General features: G+C 33.8%; 1 protein-coding gene across 7 annotated transcripts in view; it reads left to right on the top strand.

Moving 5' to 3' along the window:
* The window catches only part of ARHGAP32 (Rho GTPase activating protein 32), a 265,244-nt gene that overhangs the window by 216,027 nt on the left and 29,866 nt on the right, over positions 1–19,351 (top strand). For all 7 annotated transcript variants that reach the window (XM_055304940.1, XM_055304939.1, XM_055304936.1 and 4 more), the window contains 3 exons: positions 8,997–9,146; positions 16,857–16,959; positions 18,801–18,945. In XM_055304940.1, the coding sequence (XP_055160915.1) occupies positions 8,997–9,146; positions 16,857–16,959; positions 18,801–18,945 (398 nt within the window). The remainder of the gene's footprint in view (positions 1–8,996; positions 9,147–16,856; positions 16,960–18,800; positions 18,946–19,351) is intronic.

The following is a 19,351-nucleotide window of genomic DNA, read 5'->3' as shown; positions in this document are numbered from 1 at the left end:
TATGTATAAGATAAATCATTTTAGGGAATATTTTAGCAAAGTTGAAATATGGTTGGAAAATAATACACTCTACAACCTAACAATTCCATGTTTGAACTTGAGAGTCAGAGAAGTCCCCTCCTACGTGCCCAGGGACACACTTAGGAGATTGCTCAATACAATATTGGTGCTAATAACAAAAACTTGGAACTCCCTCAATGACAGTAAGAGAGGAGAAGTCTAAGTGGTGGTAAGTGGTGGTATACATTTATCAGGGAATACTGCAATGTAGTTAAAATGAATATACTGAGTCACAATTATATACTCTGAAAAAATATAATTTTATTTTTTAAAGATTTTATTTATTTATTCACGAGAGACACAGAGAAGGAAACAGAGACACAGACAGAGGGAGAAGCAGGCTCCATGCAGGGACCCCGATGTGGGACTTGATCCTGAGACTCCAGGATCACGCCCTGAGCTGAAGGCAGATGCTCAACCGCTGAGCCACCCAGGAATCCCTGAAAATATATAATTTTAGAGAAAGTTTAATATAATATGATTCCATTTCTGCAGATTTTAAAAACATTAAAATGATAGTATATATTCTTTATGGTTACATACATGTATGTAAAGTATAAAAACATATATGGTAATAGTACGGAATTCATGATAAAGGTTCTGTGTGTATAGGATTGGAGGAGATAACCGGGTTCAAATATATTTGTAGTGCTTGGTTTTTTTTAACTTAAGAAAAGGGGAAAATAAACCTGAGGAAATAATGTGGCTAAATGTTAAGATCTGAAAAAACTAGATGATGTTTACATCGACATTGTCATATTATTCTCTTAAGCTTTTCTGTATAATCAAAATATTGTTTAAAGTAAAGATAACCACTAATACTTCTAACAGTTCCTTAGCTCTTGGTTATTCAGGACTAATCCTGACCCCAGGCCTAGTCTTCTGGTCATGTTTTCCAATTAGTTTGGCTTGAAAATAGTCTAAGCAAATTTTAGACCATTAGGCTTTTGAATAATAATGAGGGTAAAACTAAGCATACTATGATAGGCTTTTTTTTTCCTTTCAACAGTTATTCTTTCTTTTCTTAAAATTCATTTTAAAGATACTGTTGAAGAACAGAAGTTTTGAAACTGAGTAGTCCATGTATATCATCACAGAAAGTCAATTTGACATTGCTTAGAGGAAAACCCTTTCTCCATGTTTATTGATATGAATAGATACATTTTTCAGCCTTAAATAAAAGCAAGTTTATGGAATTTTGTTTTTAAACTCAAGTATTTTCATATTTATATAACAATATATTTCAAAGTTTGCAACAGACTTAGAATTAGATAAATTTTGAGATCCTTAAATATCATGTAGTCCAGTTGCCTATATTTCTATACCCCTGTTAAATTTCTGCCAAATGGCAACTCATATGTATTTGAAAACTTCAAGCAAAGAAGGATATTGTGCACAATCATAAAAATCCATTAGATATGCTAAATATTATACTCATACTTTATTATATCTGAGGTTTAATAATGATAGTCTCCTTAGGTATTATGCATCCCACCTCTACCTTTTCATTTGTCTGCTTGACTTTATGGATTTATTACAGATCTTAGAACTCAGTGCTTATGATCAAATAAACCTAATACTGAGGTCATTATCTAGCACAAATCATCTTATAATTTAATTTCTGAGAAATTAATCCAGGCTTAGCTTTCAAATCAGCCTGGAATATTTCTGAGACCCAGTTTAGAGAACTCTCGTTTCAGTGAAGTGTTGAGAAAGTAAGAATTCTTTGGTTTTGCTGGAGCAATATTATACTGTGTAATTAGCAACACCTGGTGCCCCATGTCTCCATGTCAAGGTTCACTTTGGCTCACTGAACTCTATGCTTTTAGTGTACCCTGTAAACTGGTTATTGGTATCATAAAGATTTACCTTGGAGATATTATGTTGTGTGTCATGCTGCTAAAGCTTTTAACTACTGGAAAGACTGGTCTGGTCGGGTTTGTCTCTGGTTTAAAAAAAAAAAAAGCACAGATGTAAAATCTATCACCTGTAAGTAACATGGAAGAAGTTAGCATTGTGGCCTGTGTTGCATTTTAACTCCAGAACAGGGAATTTGGATATAAACTGGTATGATTTGCTTTTGTCTAAGTATTGTTTTCGTTTTACTTTTGATCTATTTTATCTGTTGAAATGTCGTTGTTATCATCTTTGTTTCTCTAATCCAGCATATTTGGTGGACCTTAACCCTGACACCCTTACCACGCCGTGCAATGTTCCTTTGTTAAAATGAGTTTATAAGCACGTAACCGTCTAAACCCAAACCTCCACTCTACCTTCCTCAATAGAAGTCTTCTGATATAACTTGACAGTATTCCATACTTCTGTTCCTCAAAAGATAGCTTTACTAATTTAGTTTTCTGGTTTGTTACAAAGCAATGGGTGGGAGACAGTGTCAGTGTCCATAAAAATAAGCTTTTCCTGGCCATTTTATTGTCTAAGAAATGGGAAAAATATAAAGAACAGATTACTATGAAGATACATTTATATTTGGAAATATTGCTAGATCTTCAAACTTGAGTATAACTAAATTGAATATTTTTATTAGTTTAAATTTCCAATACAATGAAATTTGTCTATCTAGATGGATAACTGGTGAATTATGGATGCCTGAGCCTTTTATCACAACTGTCTATACTGCAGTGGATTAGAATGCCAATTAGATGAACAACAATAACAGCAACGCTAAAACTGTATAGAACATAGTTTAATCTTACTTTGAAGACTTAGAAGTCATTTAAAGCTGTATGTCTAGTCGTCGTTTATGAACATTAGTTATTTTGGTGTCTCAGATTGGGATATGGGTTAGTAGCTGGAGACCACACCCACCCCTCCCAGGCTCATTACAAGTTTGGATTTAAAGTTCCCAACTTATCTTATTGTTTTTTTTTTTTTTTAAGATTTCGTCTATTTATTCATGAGAGAGAGAGAGAGAGAGAGAGAGAGAGCAGGCAGCCCGGGTGGCTCAGTAGTTTAGCGCCGCCTTCAGCCCAGGGCGTGATCCTGGAGACCAGGGATCGAGTCTCACATCAGGATCCCTGCATGGAACCTGCTTTTCCTTCAGCCTGTGTCTCTGCCTCTCTCTCAATCTCTGTCTCTCATGAATAAATAAATAAAATCTTTAAAAAAAAGAGAGAGAGACAGAGAGAGAGAGGCAGAGACACAGGCCAAGGGAGAAGCAAGCTCCCTGCGGGAAGCCGGATGGGGGACTTGATCCCAGGACCCTGGGATCACGCCCTGAACCAAGGCAGATGCTCAACCTCTGAGCCACCCAGGTGTCCTATCTTATTGTTTTTTGGAAGGGTAACAGAAGCAGAAGGCCACACAGAGTAGAAGCCAGGTTGTACATATGCTGGCACAATTTTCCAGAAGCCTCATGTGCCAAGTCAGAGCACAGAGTTGGTAATGACAGTCTCCACTGGTCTTAATTTTGTCTCCGATTACAGCCCTTACTTAATTGAGTCTTATGTCACTATTTAGGAAAAATTAACATGAATAGTCTTTACCCCAACAGAAAAAGATGGGCAAGGTTCCTGGTTTGTGAGCCAAACTTAGCACACCAAAAGTGGAGTCAGAGCTACCTAGTGTCCTAGAAAGTCCAGTTCTACACAGACTACCCTCTGACTAATGTAATTTTATTGTGTATGAGAGTTTGGTTGGAGGATCATGATTATAATTTATTTCCACACAGTTATCACTGAATTGTGAACATGTATATTTCTTGGTTAATCTAGAATTAACCAGTCATTCCAGATATAATATTGCTAATTGATGTGAAGAAAATAAATACAGTTTTTCCCCTACAAGTGGGGAGTCCAGTTCAGTATGACAAACAACTCCTGCATTTTTTTAAATGTTGCAGCTCCATTTGTGCTGAAAATTGTCACTCCCTTCCTTCCTTTCTTCTGGGAAGTGTTACTATGGACCCATGAATTTTTATTTACTCCATATTTTACAATAAGTTACAGCCATTCCTTGTGATGTTTGAATCATCATTATGTCCCAGAGCTGCCCAGTGGGAATCTGTGCACCTGTTGTCTTGGCGAAGCTCCTTCTGGGTGTGGGTGTTTCCCCATCTCACCTTGTGCTTTTCCTGCTGTCAGCCTGCAGTCATTTCTCCGAGGAGTCCTGGTTTGCTTTATTATTTTTTTTAAGATTTTATTCATTTATTCATAGAGGGACAGAGAGAGAGAGGCAGAGACACAGGCAGAGGGCGAAGCAGGCCCCATGCAGGGAGCACGATGTGGGACTTGATCCCAGGTCTCCAGGACAACACCCTGGACTGAACGTGGCGCTAAACTGCTGAGCCACCGGGGCTGCCCGGTTTGCTTTATTATTAAGGAGTGATAATTAGAAACCCCCACCTGAGACCTCAGAGGTTCTTTGCAACTGGAATATCATTGTTTCTAAGCCTATTCACTGGCTAGAGCTTAGAGGAAATATATATATATATTATATATATATATATAATATATATATATATATATAAGTTTATATTTACATTTCCAACTCAAGTTAACATGACTGGGGTTTTCCTTGATTTCTTTGATTTTATTATTGTATTTCCTTTCTCTCATACTGAAACCCTTGCTTCCTAACAACATTAATATATTTGTTTTGTCCCACAGTATGTATAAAATTGTTTCAGAATTATACTACCAATACTATTACCAATAGTAAAACAGTTGAATGAAATTAAATATTACTTTGTAATTTTTTGTTCTTAGAATATATCCCACCAAGCATGGTCAGCTTACTGTTCACAAATCATTTAAAATATTCTCTCTTTGAAAAAAATAAAATAAAATAAAATATTCTCTCTCTGTTGACAGTGTTACCAAGTTGATGTTTCAGATACATTGTTTCAAGCCCTTTTCAAAATTAGGATTTGCTTTTTTAATGTTTTAAATTTTATTTTTGAGTATGTAGAAAGAGTGTTAACATAATTTAAAAATCAAACTATATAAAAAAGGCATATTCAGAGCAGTTTTACTTTCTACACCCATTTTCTTTACCCATTTTTATTAATTTGTTTTATCCTTCTAATGTTTCTCTTTGCAAAAACAAATTCTTAGGTACATACATGCATCTGTTTGTGTGAATTTATGTGTGTGAAATATGCATTTCCCACCCTTTCTTAAACTAAATATACTGTTCTCTACCTTCTTTTCTGACTTAATATATCTTGGAGATTATTTCGTATCAGTAGGTAGAGCTCCTCCTTTAAAAAGCAAGTCAAACTCAGGGTGCCTGGGTGGTTCAGTCGGTTGGCATCTGTCTTTGGCTCAGGTTATGATCTCAGGATCCTGGGATTGAGCCCTGGGCCCCAAGCCGGAGTTAAGCTCCCTGCCCAAAAGGAAGTCTGCTTCTCCCTCTCCCTCTGCAGCCCCCCCCAACCATGTATACTTGCACATGCACTCTGTCTCTTTCTCTCAAATAAATTCTCTGTGCAGACCTATCATAGTTAACCAATTACCTTTAATGCATATTTGGGTTTCTTTTTCTTTTTTTTAAAGATTTTATTTATTTATTCATGAGAGACACACAGAGAGAGACAGAGAGAGAGAGAATGGCAGAGACACAGACAGAGGGAGAAACAGGCTCCATGCAGGAAGCCTGATGTGGGACTTGATCCCGGGACTCCAGGATCATGCCTTGGGCCAAAGGCAGGCGCCAAACCGCTGAGCCACCCAGGGATCCCCCCCCCCCCATATTTGGGTTTCTAACACACAGATTCTTTTTAAAGTAACCTTTCTAAAATGTTTAAACTTCAGTGTGTTTTCATTGCATACAATCCAAACTTTTAACAATGGCCTCTAGTACCTGGGCTTTGCATACCTCTTCAACCTCATTTCATACCACCGTCTTCCTCGCCCACTACACTGAGTGCCTTACAAATCAGATGTGACTTCACACTTTCCCTGACCACCCATCCAGTGTAGTCTCTTTTCTCTTGCCATTATTACTTCATCTGTTTCCTAATGAGCAGTTAAAAGCAATCTGAAATTACCTGGTTGTCTCAATTTAGGCGGTATCACATAGTAGCTTAGAGCTTGAGTTTTTGAGTCAGGCCACCTGATTTTGAATCCTAGTTTTATGACCTTAGACATGTTATTCAGCACTCCGTACCTTAGTTTCTTCATCTGAAAAAGGAAATAATAATAGTATTTTCCTTATAGAGAGAGCTCCGGGAGAAATGAACGGTTCATAAACACTTGTGCAGTGTGGCTAGCACTTACTAAGTATAAAATAAATGCTGGATATATTGGTACTTTTATTTAGCTGTTCATTGTCTTTCTCCCTTCAGTAAGCTCTCTGAAAGCATGGAGTTGCCTGAGTTGTTCCCCACTATAATCTCAGAACTTAGAATAGTTCTTAAGAAGCAGTAGGCATTTTCATATTTGTTGCTGAATGAATAGTACTTAAAGTTCAATTCCCATTCCTGTGAAACATTCTTGGAGATGTGAGACTAAAAGAATGCTTTCCCATATACATCATATGCAGTTGTCAAATTCAACAGATACTTCTATCAAATTTGTCATCAACATACAAATGCCTCCTATTAACATGTATCTTGGAAGTTTTGGCCAGTTATCTAAAACAGAAATAACAACTTATTCCTATCAGACAAAGGACAGAATTATCATATTTGCTTTGATGCAATTAACTATCAATGAAATCCAAAAGGACCAGTTAAAATCCTCTTAAAATTGTTGAGAATTTGGTAAGTGATCAGATTTGAACTATACATAAAGAAAATTGTTTTCTAGCATACCAGTAAATTAAAAAAAAAGTAAATTAAAGCCATAGTTGAAGAAAAGGATTATTTTACAAGACCAGCAAAAAAAAGTAAATGATGTAATAATATTCCTAACCAGAGATATATGTGGAACATAGCTTTTCATAAAGAAAATTAGAAAACTTTACTGAGAGAGATAAGTTTAGAAAAATGATGACACATTCTGTTTCCAGATGGTAATATTGAATATAGTAACTAAAATTCTTTCATATTATATCACTGTAATATTAATAATATATAAAATCACATATAAATATATTAAATTATTACAAACCAAACTCACTTGTATTTTTAATAAATCTTGTCATAATTATTTTAAAGTTTATGTAGAAAATGTGTGAGGATGAACAGAAATGGTTTGATGGCCATTCTTTAACAAAGATATATAACACAGTATCTGTAGCAACTAGGGGAGAATAATACTCCTACAAATCCAGTGACTTTTAATATAGAAATATGTGTGACATACTTCTGAAGTTACCCAAGTGTGCTATAAATACCTAGCTAGCAAATAGGAGAGTGCCTCATTTGCATTCACAGCAAGGAATCTAAGATACAAGAGCAGTTGTGATTTACCCAACGTTTCAGGGCCAGAAGAGATAGCATCATACTCTGACAATTCTAAGTAAATTTTAAATACAGATGTAGAAAAAATAAATTTCCCATTTAATTTGTGTATGGTCTAGGATGACTACCTTGTTCCAGTATGCCTAACATTTCATGGTTTTAACACGGAGCGTCTCATGTTCCAGGAAACATGGGCAAACCAGTATGGTTGATCACCCTCACACAGTTCATAGAAAAGATGCTTATGTCTGTAAATAGTATTTCTCACAAAATGGAAAGACATGGAAGACAAGTGACTGATCTGATCAGAAATCCATGTATGGCCATCTTGGGGTCCCCAGGCTACACGTTCTCTCAGTACACAGACATCCTACAGGAAGCTTCATCAGTTCAGGGGATTAAAGATTTGGGTTCACTCAAGAATCTATACATAGTAGGATTCACTAAGACACCCAGTAATCATTTGCAAACCATGTAGGAAGATTGAGGCCATGTGGCTTCTATCCCACAACTGATCTGTGAGTTTATGGTAGTTATTGTGCATTGACTTTTAGAGTAATTTTTCCTTTAGTTTGCACTTTTCAGAAGTCATTTTTTTTCTGGAGATTTGTTTGCTTTCAATTATTTTGCTGTTGTCTTTCTAAATATATCCATCAGTAGAAATACTTTACTGCATATTCTACTTATTTCTCACCTTTATCTACAAGTAAATTAAAGTGAAATATTTAGTATGCTATACAAGTGTGTTAATAGAAGATCTAATGTTTTTTAATATGTGTATATGTTTTATAGAGCCATTGGTTTGTCAGGTGCGCTCTATATCTTATTTTTTTTTAAAGATTTTATTCATGACAAACACACACAGAGGGGGCGGGGCAGAGACACAGGCAGAGGGAGATGCAGGCTACAGCAGGGATCCTAATGTGGGACTCGATCCCGGGACTCCAGGACCATGCCCTGGGCCGAAGGCAGATGCTAAACCGCTGAGCCAGCCAGGGATCCCCTGTGCTCTATATCTTAATGAGATTGTCCTCTTTATAAAATGGAAAGAGGGAGTTGTTTCTTTTTTCCATTTTTCTTTCCAGATTGTAAATACTTTAAAATTTCTAACCACCAAGTAAAATATTTTAGAAATTGACAAGAAAAGCAAACCACATTTATACCATTTTAGGTTTTTCTTACTATAAAAATTTCCAAAGCAATGTGGTACAGTAAAACTTGAGTCCCAGTCATAATCCCGTAGAATTCTTGGGTATACAATGGGGTATGCAGTGGGAAGGTGGCTGGCTTACCAAGCTTGATTTATAGATCACAGATTAAAATACATTAAGTTGCTGACAGTAGCATCAAGTAAGATCACAGGTTGGTGTGAAGAAGGTGTAAAATTATGATATTATTTATAAAATAACTGTTGCCTAAACTTCTGCTGAAAATTTTCCACAGAACATAAAGTGTACTTGTAATTGGTTATTTTGCAGTAAGCCTGTTGAGATCTCTATTGTTTTTTCACCCTAAGTAAAAATGTAATTACTTGCCACAACTAAGGTATTTCCTCTTTATTATTATTTTTTAGTGTCTAAAAAGCACGGCAAGCTCATTACTTTCTTACGCACATTCATGAAGTCTCGTCCAACAAAACAGAAGCTGAAGCAGCGGGGGATTTTGAAAGAGAGGGTGTTTGGTTGTGACTTGGGGGAGCACCTTCTGAATTCTGGTTTTGAAGGTAAAAATAAAATTTATAATCTCATAATTTCAGTTTCTGACCTCTCCATATAATTTTTTTAGGATCCATTTTGAAGCAGGATTACCCAACCAATGCAATGTCTATTCTGTTTAAGCTAGCAGCATGTATCAAGCTTTTCTTTTTTTTTTTAGAGTATTTCAAACATTTTATTTTTTATATCAAACTTTTTCATGTACTCATTTGAGTTCTGAGATAACAGAATAAAAAGGCTTTAGAATGCACTGTAGCATCAGAGATGCTTGTGTTCTGTCTAGAACAACTAAGACATTTACACAAAGGCACAACTGCACTATTAATCTTCATTATTTTTATATCTGTCCAGATAGCCTTCTCAGCCAATTTTCTCTCATATTTTATTGTAAATTATTTAATTTCTATTTTGAAAAAAAATCATCAATGTTTTGAGACTATAAAATACCAAGACCAGGCTCCCAACTTCTGTTGCTAAAAACTTAAATTTCTTTATAAATTAAATTCTAATTCAAGAATTTGGTGGTTAGATGAATGGATAGAGGGGATGAATGGATAGGAAAAAAGGAAAAAGTCAAAAAAAATTTTAAATAGCACTTTCCTCTACTATCTACTTTATAGATTATAGAATATTAAAGAAGTATTGACAAGTACCAGAAATAGATTATTTGTGAAATTGTGAGTCCTGATGGGAAATACCCATTGCACCTTTTAAGAAGGACACTAGTGAAAACTACTGTTAAGTACCAATAAATATCAAGTTTAAATTAAGGCCTTATTCCTTGCTTAAAGAACGGCAATGTATTTATAACATGAATTTAATGCAAACTATACTATGTTTCTTGAGGGAGAAGGCAAAATGTTATTTTGAACAGTTGTTATTCCTAAACAAATGTCAACTTAATGCAGTTAATAAACAAAGAAATAGGCAAACAAAAGCCCTGATCATTGTTTTAACTAGTCAAAATGCACATGGAAAAATAAGTGGGAATATTAAGGAGCATTGTGGGGGAAAAATCATTGATAGGATAGGAGACCTCTAGCTTTACTAAATATTAAAATAATATTAAAATAATATTCAAAACTATAATGTTAATAGTTTAGAGAATGAGATCTGAATGAAACAGCTTGGAATGTTCAGAAGTAGTCCTTACTATAGATAAGAATCCACTGTGAAAAAGTATGGTTTTAAAACCAGGTCATGGGGAGGGGTTACTTATTATATACATTATATATATATATATATATATATATATATATATATATATATATATATATATATGGGGTGTTGTAGAGAGAGAAGGGGAGAAAATATGAAATAGCAATTTTGACAAAATTCTCATTTCATGACACTGAAAATTCCAAATGTATAAAAGAGCTCACTATTTTAAACTCATATAAATGCTAATATGAAATGACTTCTTTTTGAGATCAAAGAGGAATAAAGCTTACTCAGATTAAAAAGACAAACCGTAAAAGAAGAGCTGGTCTCAAATACCTAATTTCCATCTGATGAAAATAGCAAATGGAAAGGTACTTTGGACCGAGAAAATAATCTTTTCAGGGTATGATAGAATGCTCCTAATATATTGTATGAAAATATCAGTCAGATTTGTGAGAAAATTAAACCCCTGGGTAGGAGAATTGAGAAAAGATATAAACATGATTTTCTTTTTTTTTTTTTTAAACATGATTTTCAAGAGGAGATAGATGGTATCTAAAATACAAAAAATTACTTATTCATAATCATGGAAATGTATCTTTACACAGTTTTGATATGCCATTTTGTATTGGTAAACATTATTAATGTAACAGAACCGTTTTTCTAAATTATGATATTCAGTGCTATATAAAAATAGCAGTCATTTTTTTTTTTTTTTTACCAGTAAGTAAAAATTGTTAGTTTCAGGTAGCTCTGTGAATTATTACTTTTTGGAAAATTTTAGACACTCTATAGCAGAAGACTATAGTATTTCTTTTAGGTAGCAATTCTCCTTAGGGATTTATTCTAAAGTTACATTTTGATAGGAACAAAAGCATTCATTTATGGCATTAGATATAATAGCAAAAAAATTTGAATACTTAATTTTTAGGGAAATTGTCCTCTACATTATGAGGCTATCGAAATTGTAATTTGAACATAGCATACAAATTTGAATGTCATATACATGCGTTTTTGGAAGCAAGGATATTTAGGTGATATGTAAAATGAATATAATCATGGTAGAGTGTTAGATGTAGATGTGAATATTTTTGTGACTTTTTTCTTAGTTCTGCATTTTCAATTAAAAGGAAGAGAAAAGCACTAGAAGAGTATTAGAAATGAAATTAATAATCTTAAAAAAACTCTGCTAAAGGCCTGTCCAGGGGAAAAGTGTTCTATTCAAATGATTAGAGAAGCAAAAATTAACTTGTGACATTAGAGTGTCATTGTAATTTGGTAAAATTTAAAAGGCAGAAACCTTGAAGATTGAAGTTAGATACATTCTAGTTAGCATATTAAAATTATTTCTGTTTGACCAGGAATAGAAGAAAATGAAGAATAAGTATTCATTTGAATAATTAAATGGAGACTAACAGGAAAGGGAAACCTTTGAAATTTACTAACTAAAATTTTAATTAGGAAAGAAAATTATTTTTATTATGGGGCAATTAAAACTTTAAAATTTTGAGACTTCATTTATACTGTGTATAATTTATAACTACAGTTATGTGTGTGCATAAGAGGGAAGGAGGACTATTTTAAAAATGTCTAAAACAAACAGGATTGAATATATAATACATAATATTTTAAAGTCTAAATGCAAACAGAATAATCACAAAGAAGAATGATATATTTATATAGTATATACATAGTTGTAAGGAGAGAGTAGATAAATATGGATAGCCAGATAGATAATATTATATAGTATATATAAATCATTCTTTCTTACATTTATTCAGTTTTAGTTTGGGCTTTAACATAGTGTCCTTATTATATATAAACTAGATTTTGTACCAGATTTTTCTAAGAAGAAAGCTCATTCCAGAGTATTGTTTTGCTAGGTGACTCATTTTTTGAATTTTATTCCTAATGAATAATCAACTTTATAGAGAGATTATCCTGTTAACACTTTCTAAACTATTGAGCACCTCCCTGTTGGAGCAAGTGACAAACCTGACCTGTTTCTTCTATACAAAGTGTTGTAAGAAATCATGTAGGAACCTGACAAGGCATTTAAAAAAAAATTCTTTCAGTGATTCCCTGGTTCCAGGATTCACTCAGAATGATCTTACAGCATCTCAGGTACCACAGACTATAACGCTTATAATTGAGTTGCTTAAAGATTTTGTACAGTTATCTAAAGAACTGATTTTAAAAAAAAAATCTTGTCACATAGTACGTTTTGGTGGATAATTTGTCATTTGCCTAGTCATCCTTAATTATATAGTCAAATGTTTTTTGTTATCTTAGTTTCTTTTTTACTTTTATAACTTTTTCATTTTTATTTCTTTCGTATCTCATTTTGTTCAGCCTTGGGTGGATGTGCTACTAACAGGAGGAAGTGTTTCCTGGTTTTTTCCGCTATGCTCTTTAGCTTTCACATGTCAATTCAGCAAGTTTTAATTGTACTTAGAAGTTTTGGGTGTGTTTCCATTCTTAATATGGTAGGAGAGGTCAGACGGCCAGTATGTCCTTTCTTTCTGAAAAATAACACATTTAGTAACTACAGTTGTTCGTGCGTCCCTTAACTATGATAAATTTATTCCAATGAAACAAAAAGTTTTCAGTGATCATTTATTTTTTTATGACTTGTTTTATTTGTTGCACATATTGGAAACCAAATTTCCTTAAAATGAGGTTTGAAATGAAATTGCAAAAAAGAACTTTACAGAAAACTTGGTTCTCTACAAAAAACAAATTAGTTGGTAAAAAATATAAAAATTGAAAAACTCAAGGTGAGGAAACTCTGTTGCCTGAACATATTTCTGTGTTTGAGAGTAATCCTTTAGATAATCATATTTTCCTAACTAAAAATCGGGATGCACATTCTACTAAGTAATGCTGTGCCGGCGCACTTACAGCCTAGAAGCCACCACCCTGAGAATGGAAGTGCATTCTTTTTCTGTATCACAGAATGCATGTATCTATATAGAGAGGATGTAATAAATGATTGCTGAATGAGTGAGTGAATGAATGAATGAATGAAGAAAAAAGAACAGAAATGAAGCTGCAGCTATCAAGGAAAACCAAAGACCAATTCGTGTCCTACTACCTTATCGCATCTTCTCTTAGCTATGATTCTGAACTTAAGGGTCATCAGTTTAGACCTGTACTTTTAATTTTTTAATTTTTAATTTTTTTAAAGATTTTATTTGTTTATTCATGAGAGACGCAGAGAGGGAGGGAGAGACACAGGCACAGGGAGAAGCAGGCTCCATGCGGGGAGCTCGATGTGGGGCTTGATCCCTGGCCCCCAGGATCACACCCTGAGCTGGAGGCAGATGCTCAACTGCTGAGTCACCTGGGCATCCAAGATATGTACTTTTTGATATATTGCCGTGATGATTTACATACTGAATAAAAGTGGATAAGAAGTGTTTTATAGGAGAATGTGCAAATAATTCCTCAAGTTCTACCATCTTTTGGAAAAACTGGTTGGGAGGTTTCTAATGCTGTGTTTTGACAGGGCCATTGTTTACTGTGCACTTGGCTGGTTTGTTAGATGGTTTGGAGGCAAAAGTTGGCTAACATGATGCCTTTCTAACTAGGATTTCTCTAATAGTGTATTGGGTTCCCATATTGCTTTTTTATGTGTTAGTGAAAGAGAAACCAAATCTTTTCTCTTTTTATCTTCCGATACTGTGCTTCAGTTTCTACTCTTTTCTTTAAAATGAAGTTTATGCTTTTCTCTTTACACTACCTATTGTAAATAACGATTTTATTTGTCTCTCTAAAAATTCTAGTAAAAATACTATTCAGTTATGGTGATTTTACTTATGAAGGCCCAATATGTGATTATGTGGACATTCAGTCTTTTTACCTAGGGAATGTAAAATGTAAAGAAAGAATTCAGGTCTTTTCCATGACGTATTATGCTTACAGAGCCTTAGCCATATTACCAGAAAAAAGACTTCTAATTCCCTGTATTTTCAAAGTTTTCCTACTTGTTTGGGAGAATATAAGTAAGTATGAATTTAATATCACATGTTTGTGAGAGCCCCAAGAAACTTATCTATACTTTTTAATGGATGGTACCTTGGTTTTTTTGAAAATTCTGTAAAAATGCATACTATGAGAGCCTGATAATACAGAAATAAAACCCTGTATTCTGAAGGGCTTTGTGTACTGGGGTGAGTGAGCATGCTAATTTGGAGCATACATAATAAGTATCTTTTTTAAAAAAGAAGAAAAAAAAGATTTGTTTTCCTTTCTTTCTTTAAGTCATTTTGTTAGTCATTCCAATAATTTTTATACATATTTCTTTCGAAGTAGGTGATAGAAATTTCTCAGGTTCCAATTTACTTTTTTTTACATCTAGTTTGTAAGGATAGAAACCTAGGCACCGAGGTTATCTTCAATGAAACAGTATTAGGAGTAGGATTCAAGTTCAGCAAGATATTTTATTTTTTGGGAAGATATTTTATATTTGGCGTATCAATTTGACATAGAGATTGCTTATAACATCAAAGTGAGTCCACAAAAAAATACCTGGCAACTCTGCCCACCTTTCATCTCTACCACCTAAATGCAATCCCTTTCTTGCTACTAAAATTCTTAAATATCTTTAGAGGCAGAAAGCATACAGTTGAAAATGAATACAGCTTCTTAATGAAAACTAAGATTTCCCTACTCCACTGACTTGGTCATATAACTTTTTTGGGCTCACAAGAGCACTTATTAATTAATCCATTTATCCATTTTGTACATTGTTTTAAGACATGCTCCTGGATTTTGGATGTACAAAGATGGATGAACCATGCTTTTGCTCCTTAAAGTATGGCTATTAAAGGATAAGAGTTGTATAAACAAACAAATAATATTTCAAAATGACATAGTTCTTTGGGCACCTACCACATTATGCAGCTACCACTCCTCATGAGTATTTAAAGAAGGCTTGCTTAATAGTTATAGTTCAGTTGGGTTTTCAGCAACAGCCAGAATTTTTCTGTAGGAAGGCATTAGTAGGAAGAGAGTCTGGGGAGAGGAAATTGTTTTTTTTCTACGAGGAAATTGAGGGACTTATAAAATGACTGGTTGTATGGCCAAAGATGAAGCTTCAATTGGCCTAGAGTTGTGAAATATGGAAATCTGGTAACAGTAAAAAAAAAGTGCAATTATAAAGGCCCTTACATTATTAGGCAGTATTTTGCTAAGTAAAAATTGGCTTTCTAGTTGGACTGCTTGAGGTAGAGTCTTGTTTCTGCCATTGTTTCCTGCTTGCCCTTTGGTAAAACCTCGTCTCTGCAAGGTTCAGTTTCCTCTCTGTATGATGGGGATAATGATAGAGCTTTTCCTATGAATTTAAATGAGAGCATCTATTGTAAAACACTTAGCTTGGCACATTTTACATGCTCAAAAATATAGCTGCTTTAAGAAATTATTCAAAGCTAGGGAGTGTAAATTTTAAATGTAAATTGTAGGACCTAACAGAATTTAAAAGATAGAATACAGGAAGAACAAGGAGGCAGAAGAAGCAAGAAGTCTTATATTAATAAACTAATATTATATTACAATAAGTAAAATACATTATCTAAAATTAACTTATTAAAATATCTTAGTAGTTTCATTTCCCAATATGGATGTTTCATCCTTTGTGTAGTAATTTTTTGCAGACCAAATAATGTTCTCCCAATCTTCTTTTCAGAGATTTTTAACTAACACTATCAAATGAACATAGTTACTAAAGCCTGTGAATTAATCAGTCTGCATTATAAGACAAAGTTCAAGTTTCAGCTACTGTCCAGTTTTGAGTGATTATGAAAAAAATGTAAAATTATATACTTTGAACATTCTTTTCTAGACTATAGGCCCAGAATGGCGCTCCATTTATGTCAGGTGTTCAGTGAGGTAACCAGAGAGGGTACCCTTCTTTTCTTTCTACTTATCAATGAGCTAATAGTATTAAGCCAGAACATTGGCAATTTTAATGTAAAGACAGGCAGGAAATGACAAGATTCCTTCTACTTGAAATTGCTTTGACCTTTGCTTTATGTCAATGTTTTGTTTACTGGATAAAATTTAGAATCAGCATTAACTATGAAAAGATGGAAGACACTTTTAAAAGGGAGAAATTGGAGCATTTGTAGGCAATTATTATGTTGGGATACACATTAACTTTGTCCATTTTCTATGTATGAAATGCAGCTGAAAAGCTGTATCTTTTTTCAAGTCTGATATGGTGTTAGGACAAAACATTTCATCTCAGTGTTGTGACATGACCTATACAAGACTGCCGCAGATCTTAGACTGTCCTAATAATGAACAAATTCTTTCACTTGCCTAAATATAATGGGAGAGAATCCATCTTGATATTCAGGAACCAGCTGTCTAGTTTCAATGTGAAAATAAGTAAACATGTCCTCATCACTTTGTGTAGTAGATTAATCTCTGCCACTTATAATTTTAATTTATAGATTTTATTTCGCTTGTGAAAACTAAGACATTCTCATTTTTTGGTGACTTTGTTTTGATAGAATATTCCCAGTTTAATCCATGTCTTTGAAAATTCTCTTCAGTGCCCCAGGTTCTTCAGAGCTGTACAGCATTCATTGAGAGATATGGGATCGTGGATGGAATATATCGTCTCTCTGGCGTTGCCTCTAATATCCAGAGACTACGGTAAAACTTTATCTGGCAGTTTCTTTTTTATTCCAGTTGTAATTTACTAAAATAAAATTATTTCAAAATTAAAGTCACATTGATTACCATAATTTTTAGTATTATAGTTGAGATAAAGTAGGAAGTAATATCCATAGTATTCTCTGTAGATGTTTTCCTGAATGCCATTTCTTCATCTGTTGTACCAGAAGACCATGGCTTCTTAACCTCTTCAATTCTCATATTTTGCCTCATTGCAGTATTTGAAGCCCTTAGCAAATTTCAAAGTTTGAATCCAAGAAAACAATGAGAGGTGAAAATTTACATTTTAATAGAATTATTTCTTAGTTCTTAATTAAAATTGACAAGTGAAACTTATTATGTTGAACCACCTTTGCAGCCCACGAATAAATCCCAGCTGATTCGGGATGAATCGTTTCTTTTTTAATGTCCTGTTGGATTCATTTTACTAGTGTTTCATTGAGAATTTTTGCTTCTATATTCATCAGTGGTATTGGCCTATAGTTCTCTTTTTCTTGGATTCTTTTATTTGTTTTTGGCCTCATAGAATGAGTTTGGAAGTTTTCCTTCCTTTTTCTATTTTTTGGAATAGTTTGAGAAAAAGAAGTATTAACTCTTCTTTAAATGTTAGTAGAATTCACCCTTGAAGCCATCTGGTCTTGAACTTTGTTGCGAGATTTTTTATTACTGATTCAGTGTCTTTGTTAGCTTTCAGTCTTTTCAAGTTTTCTCTTTCTTCCTGTTTCAGTTTTGGTAGTTTATATGTTTCCAGGAATTTATCAATTTCTTCCAGGTTGTCTAAATTGTTGGCATATAGTTTTTCATAAAATTATCTTATGATTGTTCGCATTTCTGTGGTGAAACTTCTTCCAATTTCCTTTAATGCTAGTGCTGTAATGTATGCTCAATTGTGTGTATGTTAGGTGTTTTACATCCTTGCCCCCTCCTGAGAGACAAAAATAATGGTCTCCTTTATATGAGCAATAGAAATTTTATTTTTGCTCCATCCCTCAGATTCTAGTTTATTCTTAATATGTTATCCTTTGTTTTGCATGGTGGTGCATGGTAAATACCATTATTTCATGCAGATTTTAATATTCTAATTGACCACAGAGCTCATCTCTGTTTTCAGGAATACATGTTTGGAAAATACTTAAATTGATTCTTGTGCTAAAGACAGTGTCAGTCTTTAGCTTCAGATGCAGCAGATCTCATATGCACATTGTCCGCATACATACACTAACCCTCTAGGTTGATAAGTAGTCCCATGCCTGTAGATTAATATTAATTAGCCTCCTGCAGAGTGAGCCTAACCTGCCTTAGTATACTAAGCACAACTTTCATTTCACTCACTTTAAACTATAGATTTTGCTGGCTATAAAACTTGGTTAGCTAGAAATTGCTTTATAATATTTCTGGCTTCCTTATTACCCTTCTTCAATGGAAGTATTCCTGAACTATACTTCTTGTACCTGAGGAATTTCTGTATAGAATTGCTCATGGACCAGCTGCCAGTCAGCTCTAGCTTGCAGAAATGCCAAAATGTTGGGTATTCAAACCATTGGAAATTAGTAGTTCTGTTTTCAGATCTATGTGTTAAGAGTTGTTCATCAATATGCATTTCAGAGATTATTGTCCATTTTAATATTAGACCTATGCCCATAATTTCCACTTAGAAAAACACTTGTCTTATGATCAGACATCCAATTAATGCTGAAGTCCAAATGTAACTTAATACAATCACTTGAATAAAAACATTAACTTTGCTTTGCTTATATATAAGTCCTATATTTGCTTTTTCTTCAATAAAATAATTTTGTTTTGTCTCTCATCTTTGTTAGCCACGAGTTTGACTCTGAACATGTCCCCGACCTGACAAAAGAACCATATGTTCAAGACATCCATTCTGTGGGTTCCCTCTGTAAGCTATATTTTCGAGAGCTCCCAAACCCTCTGCTCACGTACCAGCTGTATGAGAAATTTTCTGTGAGTATTTTTTTTTTCTGTGAGTAATTAAAGTCACTTTTAATCAAATTCTCTTTGGAGTTTTGCTGTCATTTTATTCCAAACGTGTAAAGATTGGTTTGGTCATGTAAGAAATAGTTCTGTGACTAAAATATCTCCTTTAAAGAAAACAAAACACAGTTATTGCTAGCTAGTCCATAGTCTTCATCGTTTTCACGTTTTCTTTCTTTTAGTTTCTGACTTTGATCCACTAATCTTATCACACTTGATATTGGTTACCATAAAGTTTTAAAAAGTTATCTTTTAATAGATTTCAATGTCCACATAGTATGGAAACAAAGTTTACTTTGTTGATACTCTGTATTTCCTTGTCATTCAGCATCAAAAGGTAGAGTAAAAACTGAATTGCCTTTTTTTTTTTTTTTTT

Source organism: Nyctereutes procyonoides, unplaced genomic scaffold, assembly GCF_905146905.1.
Source record: "Nyctereutes procyonoides isolate TBG_1078 unplaced genomic scaffold, NYPRO_anot_genome, whole genome shotgun sequence".
Lineage (NCBI taxonomy): Eukaryota > Metazoa > Chordata > Mammalia > Carnivora > Canidae > Nyctereutes > Nyctereutes procyonoides.
The sequence above is the reverse complement of the archived record's forward strand: the minus strand, read 5'-3'. Positions and strand labels throughout refer to the sequence as shown.